General features: G+C 40.6%; 2 protein-coding genes across 4 annotated transcripts in view; one reads left to right on the forward strand and one right to left on the reverse strand.

Annotated features, from left to right (window-relative positions):
- Positions 1–5519: 5519 nt before the first annotated feature.
- Positions 5520–25907, reverse strand: LOC139420895 (Jupiter microtubule associated homolog 2). Of its 2 annotated transcripts, XM_071171297.1 has the most exons (6): positions 25730–25857; positions 11519–11667; positions 7847–7992; positions 7681–7729; positions 7178–7449; positions 5520–5647 (listed from the first exon to the last, which is right to left on the reverse strand). In XM_071171297.1, the coding sequence occupies exons 1-5, from the start codon at positions 25783–25785 to the stop codon at positions 7205–7207; spliced, it is 645 nt and encodes a 214-aa protein (XP_071027398.1). In that variant the 5' UTR covers positions 25786–25857; the 3' UTR covers positions 5520–5647; positions 7178–7204. The 2 variants fall into 2 exon arrangements, with proteins under 2 accessions (XP_071027398.1, XP_071027399.1); XM_071171298.1 differs by having other exon boundaries at positions 5520–7449; positions 25730–25907.
- LOC139420893 (cramped chromatin regulator homolog 1) overlaps positions 25869–26274 on the forward strand; it is a 51850-nt gene continuing 51444 nt past the window's right edge. The window contains exon 1 of one of the 2 annotated variants that reach the window (XM_071171295.1): positions 25869–25947. The gene's annotated coding sequence lies outside the window, so the exon portion shown is untranslated. The remainder of the gene's footprint in view (positions 25948–26274) is intronic. The other variant, XM_071171296.1, reaches the window with a different exon arrangement.

Consider the following 26274-nt stretch of genomic DNA (forward strand, 5'->3'; position numbering starts at 1 on the left):
CCCCAAGATGTCGGAATGAGTGGCAATAGGTGCAGGAACTGTGCCTACCTTGTTTTTGATGCCAGCTAGTGACACTGATTCGGACTCTCTAGTTTGACTAACTCGTGGGGAACCCTGCTCACAGCGCCAACTATTAGGTTCTAAATAAACAAAATAAAAATTCACATATTTAACCAGGTAGGCCAGTTGAGAACAAGTTCCCATTTACAACTGCGACCTGGCCAAGATAAAGCAAAGCAGTGCGACAAAAACAACAGAGTTACACTTACGTACAGTCAATAACAGAATAGAAAAATCTATACAGAGTGTATGCAAATGTAGTAAGATTAGTGAGGTAAGGCAATAAATAGGCCATAGTGGCGAAATAATTACAATTTAGCATTAACACTGGAGTGATATATGTGCAAGTAGAGATACTGGGGTGCAAAGAGCAAAAGTAAATAACAATATGGGGATGAGGTAGTTGGGTGGGCTTTTTCAGATGGGCTGTGTACAGGTGCAGTGATCGGTAAGCTGCTCTGACAGCTGATGCTTAAAGTTAGTGAGGGAGATTTAAGTCTCCTGCTTTAGAGATTTTTGAAATTCATTCCAGTCATTGGCAGCAAAGAACTGGAAGGAAAGGCGGCCAAAGGAGAAAATGGCTTTGGGGATGACCAGTGAAATATACAGTTGAAGTCGGAAGTTTACATACACCTTAGCCAAATACATTTAAACACAGTTCCTGTCTTAGGACAGTCAGCATCACCACTTTATTTTAAGAATGTGAAATGTCAGAATAATAGAAGAGAGAATGATTTATTTCATATTTTATTTATTTCATCACATTCCCAGTGGGTCATAAGTTTACATACACTCAATTTGTATTTGGTAGCATTGCCTTTAAATTGTTTAACTTGGGTCAAATGTTTTGGGTAGCCTTCCACAAGCTTCCCACAATAAGTTGGGTGAATTTTGGCATATTCCTCCTGACATTGCTGGAGTAACGGAGTCAAGTTTGTAGACCTTGCTCGCACACGCTTTTTTTCAGTCATGCCCACACATTTTCTATAGGATACAGGTCACTTTGTGATGGCCACTCCAATACCTTGACTTTGTTGTCCTTAAGCCATGTTGCCACAACTTTGGAAGTATGCTTGGGATCGTTGTCCATTTGGAAGACCCATTTGCGACCAAGCTTTAACTTCCTGACTGATGTATTGAGATGTTGCTTCAAGATATCCACATAATTTTCCTTCTCATGATGCCATCTATTTTGTGAAGTGCACCAGTCCCTCCTGCAGCAAAGCACCCCCACAACATGATGCTGCCACCCCGTGCATCTCGGTTGGGATGGTGTTCTTTGGCTTGCAAGCCTCCCCTTTCCCCTCCAAACATAACGATGGTCATTATGGCCAAACAGTACTATTTTTGTTTCATCAGACCAGAGGACATTTCACCAAAAAGTACGATCTTTGTCCCCATGTGCAGTTGCAAACCGTAGTCTGGCTTTTTTATGTCGGTTTTGGAGCAGTGGCTTCTTCCTTGCTGAGCGGCCTTTCAGGTTTTGTCGATATAGGGCTCGTTTTACTGTGGATATAGATACTTTTGTACTGGTTTCCTCCAGAATCTTCACAAGGTCCTTTGCTGTTGTTCTGGGATTGATTTGCACTTTTCACACCAAAGTACGTTCATCTCTAGGAAACAGAACACGTCTCTTTCCTGGGCGGTATGACGGCTGCGTGGTCCCATGGTGTGTATACTTGCGTGCTATTGTTTGTACAGATCGTGGTACCTTCAGGCGTTTGGAAATTGCTCCCAAGAATGAACCAGACTTGTGGAGGCCTACAATTTTTATTTCTGAGGTCTTGGCTGATTTCTTTTGATTTTTCCATGATGTCAAGCAAAGAGGTACTGAGTTTGAAGGTGTGCCTTGAAATACAGCCACAGGTACACCTCCAATTGACTCAAATGATGTCAATTAGCCTATCAGGAGCTTCTAAAGCCATGACATCATTTCCTGGAATTTTCCAAGCTTTTTAAAGGAACAGTCAACTTAATGTATGTAAATGTAACGGATGTGAAACGGCTAGCTTAGTTAGCGTGGGCGCTAAATAGCGTTTTGTGGAGCGATGGGTAACGATGCTTCGAGGGTGACTGTTGATGTGTGCAGAAGGTCCCTGGTACGCGCCCGGGTATGGGCGAGGGTACGGTCTAAACTTATACTGTTACATAAACTTCTGACCCACTGGAATTGTGATAGTGAAATAATCTGTCTGTAAACAGTTGAAAAAATGTATTCTGTCACAAAGTAGAAACTATAGCTTGTGAACAAGAAATTTGTGGTGGTTGGAAAACGAGTTTTAATGACTCCAACCTAAGTGTATGTAAACTTCCGACTTCAACTGTACCTGCTGGAGTGCGTGCTATGGGTGTGTGTTGCGAAGGTGACTGAGTGAGCTGAGATAAGGCGGGGCCTTACCTAGCAATAACTTATAGATGCCCTGGAGCCAGTGGGTTTGGTGACGAATATGAAGTGAGGGCCAACCAACGAGAGCATGCAGGTCGCAGTTGTGGTTAGTATGTGAGGCTTTGGTGACAAAATGGATGGCACTGTGATAGCAAATTGGATGCAGTCTGAGTAGAGTGTTGGAGGCTATTTTGTAAATTACATTGCCGAAGTCAAGGATCAGTAGGATAGTCAGTTTTACAAGGGTATGTTTAGCAGCATGAGTGAAGAAGGCTGTGTTGCGAAATAGGAAGCTGATTCTAGATTTAATTTTGGATTGGAGATGCTTAATGTGAGTCTGGAAGGAGAGTTTACAATCTAACCAGACACCTAGGTATTTGTAGTTGTCCACATATTCTAATTCCGAACCGCCCAGAGTAGTGATGCTGGGCGGGCGGGCGTGGGCAGCGACCGGTTGAAGAGCATGCATTTAGTTTTAATGCATTTAAGAGCAGTTGGAGGCCACGGAAGGAGAGTTGTGTGGCTTAGAAGCTCATCTGGAGGTTAGTTAACAGTGTCCAAAGAAGGGCCAGAAGTATACAGAATGGTGTCGTCTGCATAGAGGTGGATCAGAGAATCACCAGCAGCAAGAGCGACATGATTGATATATACAGAGAAGAGAGTCGGTCCAAGAATTGAACCCTGTGGCACCCCCATAGACTGCCAGAGGTCCAGATAACAGGCCCTCCGATTACACTCACTGAACTCTATCGGAGAAGTAGTTGGTGAACCAGGCAAGGCAGTCATTAGAGAAACCAAGGTTGTTGAGTCTGCCAATAAGAATGAGGTGATTGACAGTCGAAAGCCTTGGCCAGGTCGATGAAGACGGCTGCACAGTACTGTCTTTTATCGATGGCAGTTATATCGTTTAATACCTTGAACGTGACTGAGGTGCACCCATAACCAGCTCGGAAACCAGATTACATAGCGGAGAAGGTACAGTGGGATTCGAAATGGTTGGTGATCTGTTTGTTAACTTGGCTTTCGAAAACTTTAGAAAGGTAGGGCAAGATGGATATCGGTCTAACAGTTTGGGTCTAGAGTGAATAAACGGAGTAAAAACTCACACACGACTAGTAAAATTCAAACCAAGTTTATGCACCCACTGGGTCACAGAGCTGCATAAGACAAAGACATGTCCCCACCAGCACAAGTATTTATAACCCCCTTTAGGTGGTCTCCTCCTTTTCTCTAAACATTACATATTTGTTGCTATGCAGGAAGTTAAGTGATGTGGTTAAAATGTTCCTTTTCCCTTCATGCGACCTGACCTCGGCCCCCATTGCTCACTAATCCACAGCTTTCTACCCTTATCAGTGACCTCAACCATGCGACTGTCTGTGACCAGGCGAAAAAAACCTTTCCAAGCTAAACCTTAATATCATGACTGCTACACATAACCAACATCGTTGTCCCCTCAGTCAACATAGCTACTAGGACTAACGTGTTAGTAAAGCCACTACAATCAGCAAGCAGTTTAGCAATTACACCTGCGGACCCCGGTGGTAATAAACTAATAGAACCAAAAGCTTATCTTGGGAGTTCCAGTATTGGATAGCCATAGCCAGGTGTTTGAGTATGCTAAACTAGCTAGCTGAAAGTATTTTTTTCTATAGCTAGCTCTCCCTCTTCTTAATTTGGATGAAATTACACCGTTCAACTCCTGTCTTTCTCAGAGTCAACTACTCACCACATGTTATGCACTGCAGTGCTAACTAGCTGTAGATTATGCTTTCAGTACTAGATTCATTCTATTATATTTTGATTGGGTCCACAACATGTCAGTTCATACTGCAAGAGCTCTGATCGGTTGGAGGATGTCCTCCAACCTTCTTTGGAAGAGGTTGAGAACCAAGAGCTTCCTAGGTTTTGTATTGAAGTCAATGTACCCGCCCAGCGGACAGAAGCTAGCTGTCATCCAGCTACACCATGGAACTACCCTGCAGTGCTATTGTAAACCATAGCAAAAGTGTGTTTTAATAATTTGGTGCCATGTGAATATATTTAGTATAGTTTTATTTAAAGAAAGTATAACTTAATGTTTCACTATTTGTATTAAATTCCCTGAGGACGGTCCTCACCTTCCTCCTCCACTTGTGCAGCCACATTTGTTAAGTCCAAGTTAAGGAAAACAGCACCCTCTGTTGGCCCGTTGGAACTATCCTCCTTGTGGCTAGCCTAAATACCTGTCTGTTTGTGCCATCATGCAACACCTTGTCATGCCAAACATGTACAATGGTACTGACAGTAAACGGAAATAAGATGTAAACTCTCAATTGATCTAGAAAGCAGCCCAAATTCCTAAGGCCAGGCAGATGTATTAGACTACCTCTATTCACGAGGATGGCCAGCTTAGCGCCATTTGGGTCATGTGAGAGGAACCGTCTTACTCCAACAGAAGTCAATGGCCATGAGCAGAGCCACACAAAAGGGATCACTAAGTGTGGTGCAAAAATGCATGTGATTATGTAAGTGATAAATGCCTAGTTTGTGTTTAGAATATTAAAGCATGCCCTGACACTACACACAAGGGTAAATTAGACTTTAGCAACCACCAAAGGGGGAAATTAGCATATAGCAGCCATAAACACAGCAATAAAAATGATCACATGTAAATTGATAAAGCACTTTAATTTTATAGTTGTTAAAGGTTGATTGAATATATCAACTGTGAAGAATAAGTGAATGGAATTTCAAATCATGACATTTCTTGCATTCAGAGTGTTGACAACGCCTACAATAAAAGGGGTGCGGTCGATATCCTATTTCAAAAAGCTAACAGAGGATGAACCCTCCCAACGTATTCGTCTGGGTTGTATTCACTAAACACCAGAAAGAAAAATGGGCCAAAACAGGAAGGGACCACCTGAACTTATCCAATAACTAGTTTTTCACTGCAAAACCTTTGCTATTGTGCACCAACACTATGCTGAAATTGCAAATTGTGATGATTCACGATTCCATGATTTAATCAATATATTGACACAGCCAATAACTAAGCCCCGGAAACAGCAAAATAGACAAAAGACATCAGTCAGAAAATAAGTTTTATTGCAAGACACAGGTTCTTTTTGCTTTTCCTCTGCTGTGGATTTTGCCTGCCAACACTCCAACACTCAGGGGTTAAGATGGCACCAGGAGATCTTTTGCGTTCCAGACTGCCTGCAAACCGGCCACACAACACAAATCAATTTAATACCGCGCCATCTAGTCGGTTGATGCCGTTACTAACCAGGTTTCCACCTTTTTATGCAAGTAAAGTAGGTCCCATTTAACTTATTTTTTATTCAGTACATGGGAATTTAATAGCAAAATAAATATTTATGTGCAATACGACATCACGCACAGTCTTTCATCCACAACAAGTCAATTTGATAGAAACATCGTGGGAACATGCAAATATTGTTTTTATGCAGATTTTGAATTATTTGCATGAAAATCGGTTGAATCTGTTATCCGGGCTAGGCCAAAAGCTAACACCCTCCAAATATATGCTGAACCAAAGTGTTAATTAAAAGGTGTATAAGTTGACGAGAAACTAGTCATACTGGTTACTGACATTAAAAGGCCTATCCAGGCATGGTAAGATTTGGTGTGCAACTGCTACGTAGGCAGCCTGGAACGTGGTGCGGTGTGTGGTTGGCTAGGGGTGACTTAACATCTCCAAGTCCCCACCCGTATTTTGCCCGGTCATGTACTATTCCAGAGTTCACTTGTGTACAGCAGCCGTTTTAATTTAAAACATAGAGGCCTCCGAGTGGACACCATCCTCTGATAACAGCAAGCAATGGTAACAGAGCAGGAAACAACCACAACATACAATACATTCGGCCATTTGCATGGGCGATATATAAAATCATAATGGAATTTATTCCGAACAACAAGAACTTTGGGGGTGGGCAATACATAATGGGTACTGCCTGTGGCTCTTTGCTTTGCACTCACTAGTTAGTCGATTTTTTGCTTTTTTCTCCCTGAACAAGAGTTTGTTTCTGGCTCCAGACAGAGACTCAAGATAGGTTTGATTATTAGAGGAGAGAGAGAAAAGGAGTGGGATGAAATGGAGGACAGAATGAACATAATGTGTTATTGTCAACAAAGTGACAGTAAAGAGTGATTGTGATCACTTAAGGGCTTACTATGACAACTGTGTGCATGGGCAACAGCGGTCTCAATGCCGACACAAATACACTGAATTCTAAATGGAATTTATAATTGAATTATAAATGTTTTTGGTATAACTTACTAAATGAACTCACCCTGCCTTTGTAATCAACACAACATTCAAAACCATGTAATAAAAAAACATTTACAGCAGGAAATAGAACCCTTGCAATGAAACAGAAATTTAACCATTTTGAATGATTGGACAGGAATTTAGCTTGTAAAAATGATTGTTGAGAATTTTCTTCCAGCTTGATAGCCACGGAAAATAAAATGAACAGGGAGGGAAGGACAGAGTGAATAGGGAAAATTAAGAGAACAGAGAATAATAGTGGGCATAGGTTGTGCCCCAAATGGCACCCTGTTCCTACACAGTCCACAAATTTTGACCAGGGCCCATAAACTAGCGTCCTGTCCAGGGGATGTACTTGTACATCAAGCAGCCTCACGCAACAGAAACAAGAGATCCGTTCTGGCTCGGACATGGGTTACTTATATAGGGAATAGAGTGCCTTTTGGGATGCATACATGAATAGATGGGATGGAGGAGCTGGTTCAGTAGAAGACCACGCTAGACTTCCCTCCTGGGGGGTTAAGGACCTTGTTGTGGGAGCGGGGGCGGGGGCCGAGGTGGGGCTCGTGGTCCTTCAGTGAGAGCTCACTAAGGGAGGCCTCTGGCTCTGGCTTCTTGGCCAAGGGAGCAGGTGCAGGTTCCACTGCTACTTTGGTGGGTGTGGGGGGAGGGGAGGCAACGTTCTCTTCCTTCACCTCCTTGGCCAGGCTCGCCTTTGGCAGAGGAGCTGAGAGCAAAACGGAAAGAGATAAAAGAGAAAAAGATGAAACCAAGAGAGACTTACCTGGTACATTAGACTTGGTGTCAATGCATCTTAAAGAAACCGATGTGTAATTAATTACTATGCAATTATTAGGTCATTATTATTAGCTCGGTCAACAAGTAATTTCTAGTAACTGCCCGGTTGACAGCGGGCTGTAAAGTGTTAGCCATAACACATTATCAGTGTCAAACTCACCTGGGGGCTCGGGTATGGGCATGGGGCTTTCACCAACAGAAATATTGTCCTGGGAATAATAGGGATAACATGTCAATATAGCCTACACATCGTGTAAATTAGCAATCCAGAACCATTAGTAATCTGGAATGGGAGAGACAAGGGGGATAAGGGTGGTCTGGATTACCTTTGGCTTGTTGGAATGGGCTTTGACCGAGGGAGGGGCGCTCTCTAACCCCCCGAATATGTTGCTGGTGTTGCCGCCTGAGGGTACGGGTCTCCGTTGCTCGGCTGGGGCATCTGGAGAACCAAATATCCCACTGCTTTTACCTCCTGCATTAAGGACAGCGAGTCAAATATTATTATTATTTTTTTACATTCACCAGGAATTTTACCTGGTGAAATGGCTCTGTCTACATCTTACACTAAAAAGTGAAGATTATTGAAGGCATTGAGGAAAAGGACGAACAAGTCAAATCTCTATACTCCAACCACTTTTTTTGCGATTAACATTTCAATTGAATTTTCAATACTCAAAACCTCTTATCTGACCCATTACTTGCAACATGACGACTATACCCCCTCCAACCAAATTGAACCAGGCCACAAACCTCAACATACACACACAAAGCTCAGTCCTACTTTCACTATGCTACAGCTATGGTTATTGTGAAGAGCTTGTTGCACAGCCTGGACTGACATGAGGCAATACATTTCACAGTAACATTTGAATATCTGGGTGTGTGCTGTCATAATTATACCTAGAACATTCTACCACAGGGGCAGAAGGGCTGGAAGCTGGAAGCCAACCAGCTCAATGTGCAGAGAAACAATAGAAACTCATGATAACATTTTAAATTTAACCATCTGAACCTTGGCCTCAATTCAGACATATTGATCCAGTCATGTGATGTCATTAGATTACATGTGGTCCAAACTTCTTTTAACTAATGAAAATCTCAGTTGCGGGTTCCATCAGGAAAATTTTTGCAGCAGAGATTTTAATTAACCGGATATCCATATGCATCCAGTGTGTACCGCATTAGGGCGTACACCCACTATACTCAAAAATCACATTTAGATTGTAATTAATCTTAACAGAATAGAAATGAGCCTGTAACGATGTTTCGCTTCCAAGTGCTACTGAATAAGCTCAATTTAAATACACCAACTGTGCATGATACACATCATTACTCTAGTCTATCAATCCATTCCAAATCTTTATACTATACGACAGCATATGTAGTGTATGTTGATCTTGCCTAGGGCGGCAGCAGAACTACTAAGACCGGGCCTGAAATAATTTTTATTTATCTAATTTACTCGCATTTGCGGCAGACCTTGGCCTGCTCAAAGTTAGCCGCTGCTGTTGGGAAGTCAAAACTGTCCAACTCCTTGGAGCAGCTTGCGATGAGCATCAGCCTCGTTACTTTGTCCTCAAGAAGGTGTGATCTTGAGGCCATCTATACTCTGTTTTGGAGAAATAATTCCGTCTCGGTGTGAACACTATAAACGGGGATAATCAATATTGTTTTGCAATGGATTATTTTTGAAAACTCTGACAATTTGGCTGGCAACCATTTCATTTATTGGCTTTTCACTTGTTTATTTTTTGCCAAAAGACAGCATTTACCGGCTAACGGAATCCCTGGCCAGGGTGTAATCCTACACTGGAATCAACAACGAATAGGTGGGCTGTGGCTCTTAAGCATTCAGTTATTTCACTGCATGGAATGACAATGGCCTAGCACTGATCGATACTAGGCTAGAATAGTTCCTCGGCGTACACAACTGACAATTTGAAATGGTCCACCCACACAGAAAGTGTGGTGAAAAAGGCGCAACAGTGCCTCTTCAACCTCAGGAGGCTGAAGAACCAGCGTGGCACCTAAAACCCTCACATTTTTCCAGATGCACAATTGAGAGCCTTCTGTGGGGCTGTATCACAGCCTGGTTTGGCAACTGCACCGTCCACAACCGCAGGGCTCTCCAGAGGGTGGCGCAGTCTGCCCAACACATCACCGGGGGCGAACTACCTGCCCCCCAGGACACCTATACCACCCGATGTCACAGTAAGGCCAAAAAGAACATCAAGGACTACCACTACCCGTGCCACTTCCTGTTCACACCACTATCATCCAGGAGGCGAGGACAGTAGGGGGCAGCATGCATCAAAGCTGGGATCGAGAGACTGAAAAACAACTTCCATCTCAAGGCCATCAGACCTAAATAACCATCACTAGGCGGCTTCCACCCGGTTACGTAACCCTGCAAATTAGAGGCTGCTGCCCCATATACATAGACTTGAAATAACTGACTACTTTAACCTCTCGGGTAGGCAGCATTCTGAATTTTGGATGAAAAGCATGCCCAAATTAACCCGCCTGCTACTCGGGCCCAGAATATATGATATGCATATAACTGGTAGATTTGGATAGAAAACACTAAAGGTTTCCAAAACTGTTAAAATAGTGTCTGAGTATATCAGAACTGATTTGGCAGGCGAAAACCTGAGAAAAATCCATTCAGGAAGTGTTCTTTTGTTGTTGGTTTTGTAGTTTTCCATTCAATGCCATTACAGTATCCATTGACTTAGGACTCAAATTGCAGTTCCTATGCCTTCCACTAGATGTCAACAGTCTTTAGAAATTGTTTCAGGCTTGTATTCTTATAAATGAGAGAGTAAGACCAGTCTGAATGAGTGGACCCTACCGTGTCGCAGAGCTTTTTCATGCGCAATCCCGAGAGAGTGCATTTCTTGTTTACCTTTTATATTGAAGGCGTTATTGTCCTGTTGAAATATTATAGATAATTTAGACTAAAAACAACCTGAGGATGGAATATAAACTATATGTTCTATGTTCTGGGCTAGGTATATTCTGGGCTAGGTATGCTTTCGCCGAAAAGTATTTTATAAATCTGACACCGTGGTTGGATTAACAAGAAGTTAATCTTTAAACCTACGTAAAATATGTTTTGTTTTCTGATTTTTTATAATGATCATTTCTGTATTTGAATTTGCCGCTCTGCAATATCACTGGATGTTGGCCAGATACCCCAGAGAGGTTAATGATGGTAAACTAGTCACTTTAATAATATTTACATATTTTTGCTTTAGTCATCTCATATGTATATACTGTATTATATTATTCTGTATTTTGGTCTATGCCACTGACATTGCTCATCCTAATATTTATATATTCCTTTATTCCATTCTTTTAGGTTGTGTGCATTGTTGTGAATGGTTAGATATTACTGCACTGCTGGAGCTAGAAACACAAGTATTTCGCTACACCCGCAATAACATCTGGCAAACACATACGTGACATATTTCAATTTTTTTTGGCTGGTTGAGTCTTGTGACACTGTAGTGACCACATCAGAAATGACCTGTTGCCCTTTTCAATACACACACACACACGCCAATGCAATCCAAACAGGTTTCGGGGAAGAGATTGTGAATAAGTTCACACTCAATGTTTCCTTTTCTGAACCTAAAAAAGGCTAACGTAGCACCTTAGTGGCAGTTTTCACACCACATAGACCTGAAAAGGCTGACAGCTCCAGGACCAGGGAGCCCTCTAGACTTGTAGGAAGAATCTTCCCTTTCCACTATTGTGCTGACATGAACTGTACTTTCCTGGCTCAGATATTTTCCTTTCACATAGTCCTTTCTATCATGGTTCCAGCATCTATGGTGGATGCGTAAACTTTCTTTTGTATTAATGACTTAAAAGAACAGACTGCCACCCATGGTTTGGAACCATAACCAGGCCAGTGCAAAGCAGCTTGGATCAATTCAGCCCAGTAGTGTGAAAAGGGAATTTGTATGCACAGTAAGGGGCCTTTGATTTCTCACCTGGGGGGTTGGTTCGTCTGATGACACCCTGGGGCTCTGGCGGGGCGAAAAGGTTGGAGGCCATCTTGTGGGGCCGTCTCGACGCAGCTGCTTCTTCCTCGTAGCCACCGAACAGGTCGCTGGAGCCACCTCCGGGGGGACGCAAGACTCTGAAAAGAAAACATCAGAATCATGTTGGTTCACGTAGAGTAGTGGTTTCCAACCTTTTTTGGTTACTGCACCACCAAATGGATTTTGCTCTGAACGGAGTACCCCCTCATGTGCTTTATCAGTAGGCCTATGGTCTCATGAGTCTTCGCAAGAAACCCCTGTGGATAGGCCAAATACACCAGGGCTTCCTTGTACTCCTGGTTGGGAAGCACTGATGTAGACTATATAGCCTGTCGGCCAAACTCCACAGTCAGCATTCATCATACACAAAGGAAGTCAGTGCCTGGGGTTAATAAAATTAAGAGAGATGTTTCAGATCCAGACACGTCATTATACATCATCAGAGCGCACAACAGGACATTGTATGGTCTACTCTCGGTTTGTTGTTTATATTAAAATCGATTTTATTCCGAACTAAAGTTTTGTTGCTAAGGATTCCACGACACGGTTAGTCTTTGCGGCTGGGACTGCAAGTTTGTGTTCATTTTTTGTGTGTGGATTCCGCGAGTGCAAGCTGGCTGTACTACAGACACCTGTCATCATCGTGGGAAAGACTCATTATTTTTTCGTAAAACAACTGGTTGCAGTAAAGAGCCAATCTGGATACGAAGGAGATCCTGAGGGAAATCGACAAGTACCAACAGTTTTACGCTATGGAGGAACAACATAGTCCATCATGGAAAGATCCGACCACTTCAAAATAACTTTAAACCCAACAATAAATTAAAAAAAAAAAGATGAATCTACAGACACAGATTATTTACTTACCATTGAGGTAGAGGCTAGTGCTCTGGCTGGAATCCATGCAACACTGAAAAAGTTGTATGAGGAGGTAGCAGGGCTGAGGGGGAGTTTGGACTTCAGCCAGAGTGAAATTCTCATGCTCCAAAGAGAAAACAAGACACTCACATCCAAGGTAAAAATTCACGATTCCAACATGGACTGTCTACTCAGGGAAAACAGGGTGATGAAGGAGTCGCTAATAGATATACAAAGTTGTAGCATGCGTGAAAAATCATTTTTTTCCTGGGATTCCTAAAGTTGCATTCAATAATCCAGAGGGCGCGATCAGAGAATTCATGCAATCCGCCTGGAAACTTCCTATAGAGACTGTGAACAAGGTGGTTTTCCACCAAGCACACAGACTTGGAGCGACAAGACCAAGTGTCCCCGACCGATCACAAAATTTGAACACTACCAACAAAAGGAGCTGATCAAAAGCAGAGGAATGGAGCTCAAAGGGACTAAATTCGTTCTCAATGTCCAATTTCCAAGGGAAATAAACGAACGTTGTAAGAGACTATCTGGTGCAAAGACAACAAAGGAAGGATGGTAGGCGTGCCTTTGTCATTGTGGACAAACTCTTTATAGATGGACAGCTATTCCGAGACAGCTCCATAACACCGTGGCTGTACTAAATTCTACAGGGACATCAGGTTACGAAAAAAAAGAAGGTATGGGAACTGCAAAAATATCTGAACATTATGAAGTGGATATGAACACACGTACTCAATTACATGCTTGCTTACACATACACACACCTGATCTCGCTCTCTTCTTTCTCTCACCATTGTCAAGAACTGTTTTATAATTTAATGTGTTTATTGTTTGTCTATCTTTCTTATGTATTTGTATACAAGTTTGTGTGTTTTCAACAAGCAAGGGGAAGATATCAGAATAGGGGCATTGGGGAAAAATAACATATTGTACGGAATACATTTGTACTGTAGTGAAGCCATCTCTAGAGTAATGCAAGGTCTCTTTCATGATCATGTGAAATGTCAATTGCTATGGGAATGCTGGGATGTTTTACCAATTATGTTATAAGTAATTAATAGGCAACTATGATGGTGATACGATATGGATTACAATTATCATTATGAATATTAAGGCTATACGCACTACATGTTACATACAGACACGTAACCATACAAATTTGCAAAGTTATTATGTATTTGGATTATTATTTATCACACATTGTTATTATTTATCACACACTACAGACATCGTACACACTCACTATTTCACATCCAATATCATACACAACCTACTTAGATTTGCTACAGACAATATCTGGTCTCAATTTTCTAACATCTGTGGCATTGGCTCACAGGTAAACAGGCAAGGGAATAAAACAAATATTACTAGAACCTATTTCTTGAATTCTAAATATCAGACATTTGACAGCTCTAGATTTGACATTCATAATACCTCTGATGGCAGTAACTTTACAAGCACTAATTATGGTCAATTTAGACTGAGAATAGTATCTAGTTATGGTAACGGGTGAAATAGATATAGCCAGTTATAATTGTAACGGTAACGGCAGATTATAAAAAATAAGATCGGTCTTTACATGGCTAAAATAAAATGAATATAACATACTGTTTACAGGAAACTCACTACATCCTTAGATGAAGTTCTGTGGAAAAAGGAATGGGGTGGTGAAATAATTTTCTGTCATGGACAAAGGAACTCAAAGGGTGTGATTATATTAATTCATAAAAATGTCGATCTGAATGTGCAAATAGTCAGGATTGATTCGCAAGGAAGGTGGATCCTTTTGAATATGAAAGTGGACGAAAAAGACATTTAGCTCATTAATCTATATGGTCCAAATCAGGATGATCCACACTTCTTCGAAAACATTTATTGAACTTACAGGCAACAAATGATCTAATCATTATGGTAGGAGACTAACACAGTGTTAAGTACCTCAATGGGCCGTAAAGGAAATCACTCTACAAACTATCATCACTGTGCCCTTAAGGAAATCACAAATATTATGGACACATTAGAAATAGTGGATATTTGGGAGACTAAAAAACCCCGACCTAGTGAGATATACGGAGGAGACTTAATCAAGCTAATCGTCTTGACTACTTCATCTCTCTCTTGCATCAAAGGATAAAACAGTTTTAATAGGAGACAGAATGCGATCAGATCATCATCTAATTGGCATTCACATAACTCTTATAGATTTCCCACGTGGACAGGGATTTGGAAATTTAATCAAAGTTTACCGGAGGACAACTTATTTTTAACTAACATGCTGACCAGACCGGACACATCGCGTGCGCTGCAAAATAACTGTAGAAATCCATGTTATTCAATTATTGCACACACACTGCTCGCACGCACCAACGAGCGTCTGCATTGCCAAGGGCTAAAATAGAAGTCAGTCCCATTTCTGACACAGATCGAGCTGCAAGTCCTGCCTCTCCCATCTCCTCATTGGGTTATAGAAGTAGGTACCCACATGGCATCTACTCATTGGTTGTACCTACGTGGTTGATTGAAAGACCAACTGTTTTGACGGTTGTCGTGGTAATACTATGAAAGTGTAGATGCCAATCACCATATAAGTTCAAAGATGAAAAGGCCTGGAAGGAGGAGAGATGACTAGAAACGATTCGGTTGACCGTTTTATGTGTGGATTAATTGTCGGAGTAGAGGACCTTGTGAATTTCAGGTAAAATAACAACTCAATGTTTATATCCCAGGACAAATTAACTAGCAACAGCTAAATAGGACAAAATAGCTAGCAAGTGCAAGCTAACTAGCTAAATTGCCATACATGTTTAATGCTTTTTGACCTGTCCCCAAATTAATGTAATTGGTTCAGAGTTTGTTTTGATATTTTAACCTGCGTGTCGTGATCGCGTTTGGTGTAGGTGGAGAAAAAAAATACATTTATGCACGATCACGCAGCCGGTTTGGGTTTGGTGGAAGACAAAATAATTTATAACTGTATTTTTCCAGTAAAATATAGGTTCAGAAAATCCCCTTATTGTTTGGGATACCTTTAAAATGTACCTTCAGGGGTCATTCAATTCAACATTCATCAATAACAAAACAGTTTCTGGCTAAAGAGACAAGACTAACAAGGGAAATCCATGAACTAATAGCACAGGTAGATAGCAATAAAAACAATACTACAGAGATACAAAATAAGTTAGAGGAAAAACAAAAAGAACTTGAGAAACTTATTCAAGAACTATCTAATGTAATCTATTGCAAAAATAATGCAAACTGGATGGAATATAGAGAAAAATGCTAAATTCTACCCTAATCTCCAATACAGGAACGCTAACAAAAATCATTTGTAGAAACTAGTTACTGAAGACAGTCGCCTATGATTCTCTGAATGATATTTTCAAAGAGGAAGCTAATTATTTTAGACAGATGTTCTCTTTTCCGTCTCATCCTCTCCCACAATGAAGATTATGGTAAGGAGTTCTTTCCAAATAATATTAAAAAATGGAAAATTAACAAATGTACAGACAGATGCGAAGGCCAAATTACAGAGGAAGAACTTTGAGTCTATTAAATCCTTAGTCTGGAAAAACCCCAGGGCTTGACGGCATAGAGGTATATCAAGTATTTTTTGATATACTAAAAGCTCCGTTGTTAGATTACCATTTCTACAGGAGTAGTTAAAACAGTCTGTCAGGTACTCAGCAGGAAGGTCTGATTTCTCTATTATTAAAACAAGATCCAGATGGCAAATATAAAGACCCAGTCTAAAAAAACTGGAGGCCCCTTACACTTCAATGTTGTGATGCAAAAATACTACAACTACTAGAAATAATAGAACATCATGAAACATAAGAAGCCAAGAATGGTATTTATAGCAGATTTTGAAAAGGCATTTAATAAAGTAAGACTAGATTTTATTTAGAAATGCCTGGATTTTTTCAATTTTGGTAATTCTCTTATAAAATGGGTAAAAATTATGTATAGCAACCCCAGGTGTAAAATAGTAAATAATGGCTACTTCTCAGAGTTTTGAATCGTCAAGAGGAGTTAAACAACGGTGTCCGCTGTCACCATATCTATTCGTTATGGCCATTGAAATGCTAGCTATTAAAATCAGATCCAATAACAACATTGGGGATTACAAAGCCAAGGCTTAAAAACAAAGGTGTCCATGTATGCCGATGACTCAAGTTTTATATTAAGTCCGCAAGCTAGATCCCTGCAATGTCTCATTAAAGCTCTAGATGACTTTTACGTACTCTCTGGACTAAAACCTAATTTTGATAAGTATACAATATTACCAATAAAAATGGGCTGATGGTGAAGTAGACATTCTCGGTATTCATATCACAAAATATATAAATAAGCTCTCCACAATGAATTTCAATAGAAAACTTGTAAAAATAGACAAGATCCTGCAACCATGGAGAATATGAATACCTGTCTATTTATGGAAAATTCCCCTGATTAACTCTCCTTAGTCATACAGTGGGGCAAAATAGCATTTAGTCAGCCACCAATTGTGCAAGTTCTCCCACTTAAAAAGATGAGGCCTGTCATTTTCATCATAGGTACACTTCAACTATGACAGACAAAATGAGAAAAAATCCAGAAAATCACATTGTGGAAAATAAGTATTTGGTCACCTACAAACAAGCATGATTTCTGGCTCTCACAGACCTGTAATTTCTTTAAGAGGCTCCTCTTTCCTCCACTCGTTACCTGTATTAATGGCACCTGTTTGAACTTGTTATCAGTATAAAAGACACCTGTCCACAACCTCAAACAGCCAAACTCCAAACTCCACTATGGCCAAGACCAAAGAGCTGTCAAAGGACACCAGAAACAAAATTGTAGACCTGCACCAGGCTGGGAAGACTGAATCTGCAATAGGCAAGCAGCTTGGTTTGAAGAAAGCAACTGTGGGAGCAATTATTAGGAAATGGAAGACATACAAGACCACTGATAATCTCCCTCGATCTGGGGCTCCACGCAAGATCTCACCCCGTGGGGTCAAAATGATCACAAGAACGGTGAGCAAAAATCCCAGAACCACACGGGGGGGACATAGTGAATGACCTGCAGAGAGCTGGGACCAAAGCCTACCATCAGTAACACACTACGCCGCCAGGGACTGCAGTGCCAGACGTGTCCCCCTGCTTAAGCCAGTACATGTCCAGGCCCATCTGAGGTTTGCTAGAGAGCATTTGGATGATCCAGAAGAAGATTGGGAGAATGTCATATGGTCAGATGAAAACTCAACTCGTCATGTTTGGAGAACAAAGAATGCTGAGTTGCATCCAAAGAACACCATACCTACTGTGAAGCATGGGGGTGGAAACATCATGCTTTGGGGCTGTTTTTCTGCAAAGGGACCAGGATGACTGATCCGTGTAAAGGAAAGAATGAATGGGGCCATGTATCGTGAGATTGAGTGAAAACCTCCTTCCATCAGCAAGGGCATTGAGGATGAAACGTGGCTGGGTCTTTCAGCATGACAATGATCCCCAACACCCTGCCCGGGCAACGAAGGAGTGGCTTCGTAAGAAGCATTTCAAGGTCCTGGAGTGGCCTAGCCAGTCTCCAGATCTCAACCCCATAGAAAATCTTTGGAGGGAGTTGAAAGTCCGTGTTGCCCAGCAACAGCCCCAAAACATCACTGCTCTAGAGGAGATCTTCATGGAGGAATGGACCAAAATACCAGCAACAGTGTGTGAAAACCTTGTGAAGACTTACAGAAAACGTTTGACCTCTGTCATTGCCAACAAAGGGTATATACAGTGCCTTGCGAAAGTATTCGGCCCCCTTGAACTTTGCGACCTTTTGCCACATTTCAGGCTTCAAACAAAGATATAAAACTGTATTTTTTTGTGAAGAATCAACAACAAGTGGGACATAATCATGAAGTGGAACGACAATTATTGGATATTTCAAACTTTTTTAACAAATCAAAAACTGAAAAATTGGGTGTGCAAAATTATTCAGCCCCCTTAAGTTAATACTTTGTAGCGCCACCTTTTGCTGCGATTACAGCTGTAAGTCGCTTGGGGTATGTCTCTATCAGTTTTGCACATCGAGAGACTGAAATTCCATTCCTCCTTGCAAAACAGCTCGAGCTCAGTGAGGTTGGATGGAGAGCATTTGTGAACAGCAGTTTTCAGTTCTTTCCACAGATTCTCGATTGGATTCAGGTCTGGACTTTGACTTGGCCATTCTAACACCTGGATATGTTTATTTTTGAACCATTCCATTGTAGATTTTGCTTTATGTTTTGGATCATTGTCTTGTTGGAAGACAAATCTCCGTCCCAGTCTCAGGTCTTTTGCAGACTCCATCAGGTTTTCTTCCAGAATGGTCCTGTATTTGGCTCCATCCATCTTCCCATCAATTTTAACCATCTTCCCTGTCCCTGCTGAAGAAAAGCAGGCCCAAACCATGATGCTGCCATCACCATGTTTGACAGTGGGAATGGTGTGTTCAGCTGTGTTGCTTTTACGCCAAACATAACGTTTTGCATTGTTGCCAAAAAGTTCAATTTTGGTTTCATCTGACCAGAGCACCTTCTTCCACATGTTTGGTGTGTCTCCCAGGTGGCTTGTGGCAAACTTTAAACGACACTTTTTATGGATATCTTTAAGAAATGGCTTTCTTGCCACTCTTCCATAAAGGCCAGATTTGTGCAATATACGACTGATTGTTGTCCTATGGACAGAGTCTCCCACCTCAGCTGTAGATCTCTGCAGTTCATCCAGAGTGATCATGGGCCTCTTGGCTGCATCTCTGATCAGTCTTCTCCTTGTGTGAGCTGAAAGTTTAGAGGGACGGCCAGGTCTTGGTAGATTTGCAGTGGTCTGATACTCCTTCCATTTCAATATTATCGCTTGCACAGTGCTCCTTGGGATGTTTAAAGCTTGGGAAATCTTTTTGTATCCAAATCCGGCTTTAAACTTCTTCACAACAGTATCTCGGACCTGCCTGGTGTGTTCCTTGTTCTTCATGATGCTCTCTGCGCTTTTGACGGACCTCTGAGACTATCACAGTGCAGGTGCATTTTACGGAGACTTGATTACACACAGGTGGATTGTATTTATCATCATTAGTCATTTAGGTCAACATTGGATCATTCAGAGATCCTCACTGAACTTCTGGAGAGAGTTTGCTGCACTGAAAGTAAAGGGGCTGAATAATTTTGCACGCCCAATTTTTCAGTTTTTGATTTGTTAAAAAAGTTTGAAATATCCAATAAATGTCGTTCCACGTCATGATTGTGTCCCACTTGTTGTTGATTCTTCACAAAAAAAATACAGTTTTATATCTTTATGTTTGAAGCCTGAAATGTGGCAAAAGGTCGCAAAGTTCAAGGGGGCCGAATACTTTCGCAAGGCACTGTAACAAAGTATTGAGATAAACTTTTGTTATTGACCAAATACTTATTTTCCACCATAATTTGCAAATAAATTCATTAAAAATCATACAAATGTGATTTTCTGGATTTTCTCTGTCATAGTTGAAGTGTATCTATGATGAAAATTACAGGCCTCATCTTTTTAAGTGGGAGAACTTGCACAATTGGTGGCTGACTAAATACTTTTTTTGCCCCACTGTATCTCAGTTTACTCATTTATGGCACTGCCTACTTCTGATAATTAAGTTTTTCAAATCATGAGCAAAAAATATTTTGCTTTATCTGGGACGCTAAACCAGACAAAATAAAACGTGCCTATCTATATAATGAGTATGAATAGGGTGGGTTGAGATGATTAAATATAAAATCACTAAACCCCTCTCTAAAAGCTTCACTCCTTCAAAAGATTTATTTGAACCCTAAATGGTTCTCAAGTAGATTACGAAAAGCTCATCCGTTGTTTAAAAAAATGCATTTTTGCAAATGTGTCACTTACGATTCATTGAAAATAATACTTTTTCAACGTATCTCTCTTTCAAACAAGCATTGCAGAGCTGGCTACAATTTCACCCCCCTGAAAAGATAGAACAAATATTATGGCTGAACTCAAATGTGCTGGTTGATAAAATACCTGTATTTATGGAAACGATGTTTGAAAGGGGTATTTTGTTCTTAAATTATATTGTAAATTGGAATAGTAGTTATGTCCTTCATGGAGTTAGCAGAATTGTACGGAAAGGTCTGCTCAATCCAAGAGTACAACCAATTGATTACAGCATTGCCCCAAAAAATGGAGGCGGGTGGCAGCGGGAGGAGGTAGGGAACTGGTCTGTCTGTCCAATATAAAGGATCAAAACTGGCAGAGGAATAAAAATAGCATAAATAGGAAAGTATTCAAGTTTCAATTGAGGACCAGGATGTTGACAACTGTGCCAAACAGATTGCAAAATAGTTGGGAAGAGATTGTTGATGTACCGATTCCATGGTATGTGTTGATATATAAAAACGCAAGATTCAAGACTCTAAAATTATTATAGAGAATTCTTGCCACCAACAAAATTTTGAATATTTGGGGCATAAAATAATCAAAGCTCTGCAGATTTTGTGGAGAGGGAGGATACAGAATCAATAGACCATTTATTTTTGTATTGCCCTCGGGTAGCCTGTTTCTGGTCTCAGGTTAAGGAATGGCTGAAAATGCATAGCATTGATCTGAAATTGACCCTAGAAATAGTACTGATAGGAGATCTGGAGAGACCAGGTCAATCAATTACTAATACTCTTAGTAAAAGTATTTATCTTCAACTCGCAATCTGTGGCTTCTATTCGATTAGATAGATTGTACGTTAAACATCACAGCATATTTGAAAGATGTGTTGCGTAGAAACCCAAAGTGGGTGGCCAGCAGAGATAGATAGAATGGGCTGAGGGAAGCTGATGGTTGATATATGGAATTGGAGACAAGAGGGAGTGAAGTTGCTGTGTGAGAGATTGACCATCATTCTAAGATAAAAGTACCAAAAAAAACCATACTAACAAGTACACTTGAATTACACGAAGTGCCAGTGTTTTTAGAACTAATGCCAGTTTGCCTGAGGCTGATTCTGTGCAGGTGTTTGTTCACCTGCATATACACTAGAGGTCGACCGGTCGAACGCCGATGCAGATACCGATTATTGGAGGACCAAAAAAGCCGAAACCGATTAAACGGACAATTTTTTTCACTGTATTTGTAATAATGACAATTACAACAATACTGAATGAACACTTAATTTAACTTAATATAATACATCAATAAAATCAATTTAGCCTCATAAATAATGAAACATGTTAAATTTGGTTTAAATAATGCAAAAACAAAGTGTTGGAGGAGAAAGTAAAAGTGCAATATATGCCATGTTAAAATGCTAATGTTTAAGTTCCTTGCTCAGAACATGAGAACATATGAAAGCTGGTGGTTCCTTTTAACATGAGTCTTCAATATTCCCAGGTGAGAAGTTTTAGGTTGTGGTTATTATAGGAATTATAGAACTATTTCCCTCTATACCATTTGTATTTCATATACCTTTGACTATTGGATGTTCTTATAGGCACTTTAGTATTGCCAGTGTAACAGTATAGCTTCCGTCCCTCTTTTCGCTCCTCCCTGGGCTCAAACCAGCAACACAACGACCACCATCAAAGCAGCGTTACCCATGCAGAGCAAGGGGAACAACCATTCCAAGGCTCAGAGCGAGTGACGTTTGAAACGCTATTAGCGCACGCTAACTAGCTAGCCATTTCACTTCGGTTACACCAGCCTCATCTCGGGAGTTTGATAAGCTTAAAGGAATAAACAGCGCAATGCTTGACGCCCAACGAAGAGCTGCTGGCAAAAACGCCCAAAAGTGCTGTTTGAATGAATGTTTACGCGCCTGCTTCTGCCTACCACCGCTCAGTCAGATACTTGTATGCTTAGTCAGAATATATGCAACGCAGGACACGCTAGATAATATCAACCATGTGTAGTTAGCTAGTGATTATGATTAATTTATTGTTTTTTATAAGATATGTTTAACTAGCTAACAACTTACCATGGCTTACTGCATTCGCGTAACAGGCAGTCTCCTTGTGGAGTGCAACGAGAGAGAGGCAGGTCGTTATTGCGTTGGACTAGTTAACTGTAAGGTTGCAAGATTGGATCCCCCGAGCTGACAAGGTGAAAATCTGTCCTTCTGCCCCTGAACGAGGCAGTTAACTTCTTCGATATAGGGGTCGCTCTTTTAATTTTTGGATAAAAAAAGGTTCCCGTTTTAAACAAGATATTTTGTCACGAAAAGATGCTCGACTATGCATATAATTGACAGCTTTGGAAAGAAAACACTGACGTTTCCAAAACTGCAAAGATATTGTTTGTGAGTGCCACAGAACTAATGCTACAGGCGAAACCAAGATGAAATTTCATACAGGAAGTGCCCCAGATTTTGAATGCGCTGTGTTCCAATGTCTCCTTATATGGCTGTGAATGCGCCAGGAATGAGCCTACACTTTGTTGTTTCCACCTTGGGGATTGATTCTAAACAACATTTGCCATGTTTCTGTCGATATTATGGAGTTAATTTGGAAAAAAGTTTGCGTTGTAATGACTGAATTTTCGGGTTATTTTCTTAGCCAAACGTGATGAACAAAACGGATCGATTTCTCCTACACAAATAATATTTTTGGAAAAACTGAACATTTGCTATCTAATTGAGTCTCCTCATTGAAAACATCCGAAGTTCTTCAAAGGTAAATTATTTTATTTGAATGCTTTTCTTGTTTTTGTGAAAATGTTGCCTGCTGAATGCTAGGCTTAATGCTATGCTAGCTATCAATACTCTTACACAAATGCTTGTGTAGCTATGGTTGAAAAGCATATTTTGAAAATCTGAGATGACTGTTGTTAACAAAAGGCTAAGCTTGTGAGCCAATATATTTATTTCATTTAATTTGCGATTTTCATGAATAGTTAACGTTGCGTTATGCTTATGAGCTTGAGGCTATGATTACGCTCCCGGATACGGGATTGCTCGACGCAAGAAGTTAACCCACCGTCACCCAGGCCGTCATTGAAAATAAGAATGTGTTCTTAACTATATATATTTTTTTTAAATCCGCCAAATCGGTGTCCAAAAATACCGATTTCCAATTGTTATAAAAACTTGAAATCGGCCCCAATTAAAATCGGCCATTACGATTAATCGGTCGACCTCTAATATACACACACTCATTCAAATAAACACACGCAACACACACATACATGTAATAGCGCCAGACATGCACACAAATGTATAAAGTTGGCATTGCGGTTATGATTTCAGTTGTCCTTAATGTCCTTTGTTTTAAATAAAAATAAATATTTCTTCATTGTTTTCTTTTGTCTTTTCCTTTTTAGTTCATTCCCTTGGTTGTTGGTGCATTGGGAGGGGGTTCTTGGGGGGTGGGAAATGGAATTAACTGTATTTTATTTATATTTTCTTCCTGGGGGGGTGGATCTTGGAGGGTTCGGGTTCACGTTTTTTTAGCCTGGTGGGAGATTGGTCAACATGCCCTTGAGCAGGGCATTGACCCTGGATGCGTCTGTGTGTCGCTCTGAATGGGAATCTGTTGGATGACTGGTATGATGTAGTTATTGAGCGGCTTCACTGCAAGTACATTGTATGTTTCAAATGTTCAATAAAAACAGTGTTTTTTTTGTTTTTTTAAATGGAGAATGTACCATAACGAAAAGGTGCATATAGCAAAATCTAGGAATAGAATATGCTGCATGCACAACTTCTTATTTAACCCTCCTGTTGTGTTAGTTTCATGTTAAATAATTATGTGTCCCCGGTCCAAAATGACCACCTCATTATAGCTGATCATAAATCCATAAAAATCCATACATTATCACCTAATGTTGTGTTAAATCTTTATCAACTTAAGTTTTTGTGAACATTACAGGTTTTGAAGTTCTATTTGCCATGTATGGCCTTTAGGCCTCATTGACCTGAGCTCATATGACTCGTTTGAGTTTAAAAAAAGCATAATGTATGGATAGTTTTGACTATAACAAATACTCAGATGAAACATAGTGCTATTTATCACAGACTTCTTTGAGTCTAAGTTTAACAACCACTCTCTCCTCCTCGCCACTGTCATGAGCAAAGATATGATCAAGAGCCTCAAATACAGTATATTGTTTGGTCATTGCGCTGCCAGAATGAATTGTGAGCAAGGCCTCAATAAAGCTTTATATATCAGAGCTGCGAGAAAAGTTATAATATTGAAACAATGTTCCGATTGTTTGTGAGAAAACCAACAGGTGTGGTTCCTGTGGGGGAAAGATTCTATTGGGGAAAGGTTCACGTGGGGGTAGCCATGAAAGCCAAGAAGGAGAGTGAGGTGTGTGTGTGCTCAAACACACATGCATGTGGGAGTCTGGGAGAGGAAGTGTCCATATCTGATGGGCATGTGCCTGAACTCAATTTTATACACTAATTGTAGTCTCACCCATTCATTTTTGACCAGGAACACCACAGGTGTACAAAAGTTAATGATAAGCATCAAAATGTATTTTGTGTGTTCAGATGCCCTGTGTGGACAAAGTCATGGAACCTTATGTCAATAAGGTTTAATTAACTACATTTTTCTGAGAGAAAACTTGTAAATCGGTCCAATTCGACCGGAACACAACAGGAGGGTTAAGACAGGCCACATTAGCTGTGGCTAAAGACCAAATAATCGAGTTAACTACTAATTGTACCACAGTATGACTGCAGGCTACATAGGCCTACTGACTTAAGTACTGTTTAAAAGTCACATTTAGCTGTGTAGCTGATCACACAACTCAGAGTGACAGAAGCCATATTTAGCCAGTTAGCTGGCTGTTCTTGAAAAGTTCGCAGTGGGGCTAAACAACCATAGTTGAAAGATTTAAAAAAAAGTGAAATATATCCAATTACCCAAACTGTTTAGAAATAGGTTGTTGTAAACTGGGTGTGGGTGATCGTGCCCATTTTGAAAATGCAAGCAACAGAACAATGAGCGTCAAATAAATTAGCTGGCTACGCTGCAAAAAAAAAAAAAAGATTCCACGAGCTTCCATTTCCGCAGCCCCAAAAAAACCTCGCCCTGCTACGTCGGGACCAAAGCCCATAGAAGCTAACTACCTGTACCAGACTAAAAGTTAAGTACTGACAAAACGTAATATTCTATCACTAACTTGTCTTATAACTAGTTAACGTTACTCTCATCAGTGTCATCTAGCAAGCTACATTGCTTGCGGGCTCGCGGCCAATAAACATACGGTAGTTTTCAAAAACATCATAGCTAACATTAGCTAGATGCTTGAATTTTGCCTGCTGCAAATAAAACCTGTGGGTGCAATTCCATGTTACCTTGAACTTGGCTTTGCGCCATTATCGAGTCCTGAAAACATGTTCGTCGAAGTCATTGTGATGGCTGTCTTCGTGTGGGGGAGATAGATGTCGTAGCTAGCTCAATTTAAAAAAAAGTTTTGTTGCCTTTCAGAAACCGGGCAAAGCCCCCTCCCACTCAATAGGATGAGCCAGCAATGGGAAGAGCCTCAATGGTCAAAAACATGATCAGTCTAAAGGTATGACTAATTTCATTGGTTAAATTACTAAGGCTATAACGCCCTCTTTCAATTGTGATTTGGCTTTCCGCATGTCTGTCAAATTGGGTGCACGAGGTTTTACTCGCCTGGAATGGCCCAGTCTTTGAGCGGCATTTCCATAACTGGAAAACGAACTAACATTAAAAGTTGAAACGGTTCCAGGTATGCAGTTTTCATTTAACTTTTGTTTATTTTATGTCTTTCACTTGCTTTGACAAGGTAAACATATGTTTCCCATGCCAATAAAGCCCCTTGACTTGATAGTAAATTGGTGGCGCATGTCAAATCATCTATCAATCGACATCT

Source organism: Oncorhynchus clarkii, chromosome 12, assembly GCF_045791955.1.
Source record: "Oncorhynchus clarkii lewisi isolate Uvic-CL-2024 chromosome 12, UVic_Ocla_1.0, whole genome shotgun sequence".
Classification (NCBI taxonomy): Eukaryota; Metazoa; Chordata; class Actinopteri; order Salmoniformes; family Salmonidae; genus Oncorhynchus; species Oncorhynchus clarkii.

Bases quoted from the DNA above. Each gene is read 5' to 3' on its own strand.
- LOC139420895 (XM_071171298.1), bottom strand. From the start codon at position 25,785: ATGACTTCGACGAACATGTTTTCAGGACTCGATAATGGCGCAAAGCCA. The intron at 7,993-11,518 runs GTGAGAAATCAA...TCCTTAATGCAG, and splicing joins CAGACGAACCAACCCCCCAG to GAGGTAAAAGCAGTGGGATA. The intron at 7,730-7,846 runs GTAATCCAGACC...TATTATTCCCAG, and splicing joins CCCATTCCAACAAGCCAAAG to GACAATATTTCTGTTGGTGA.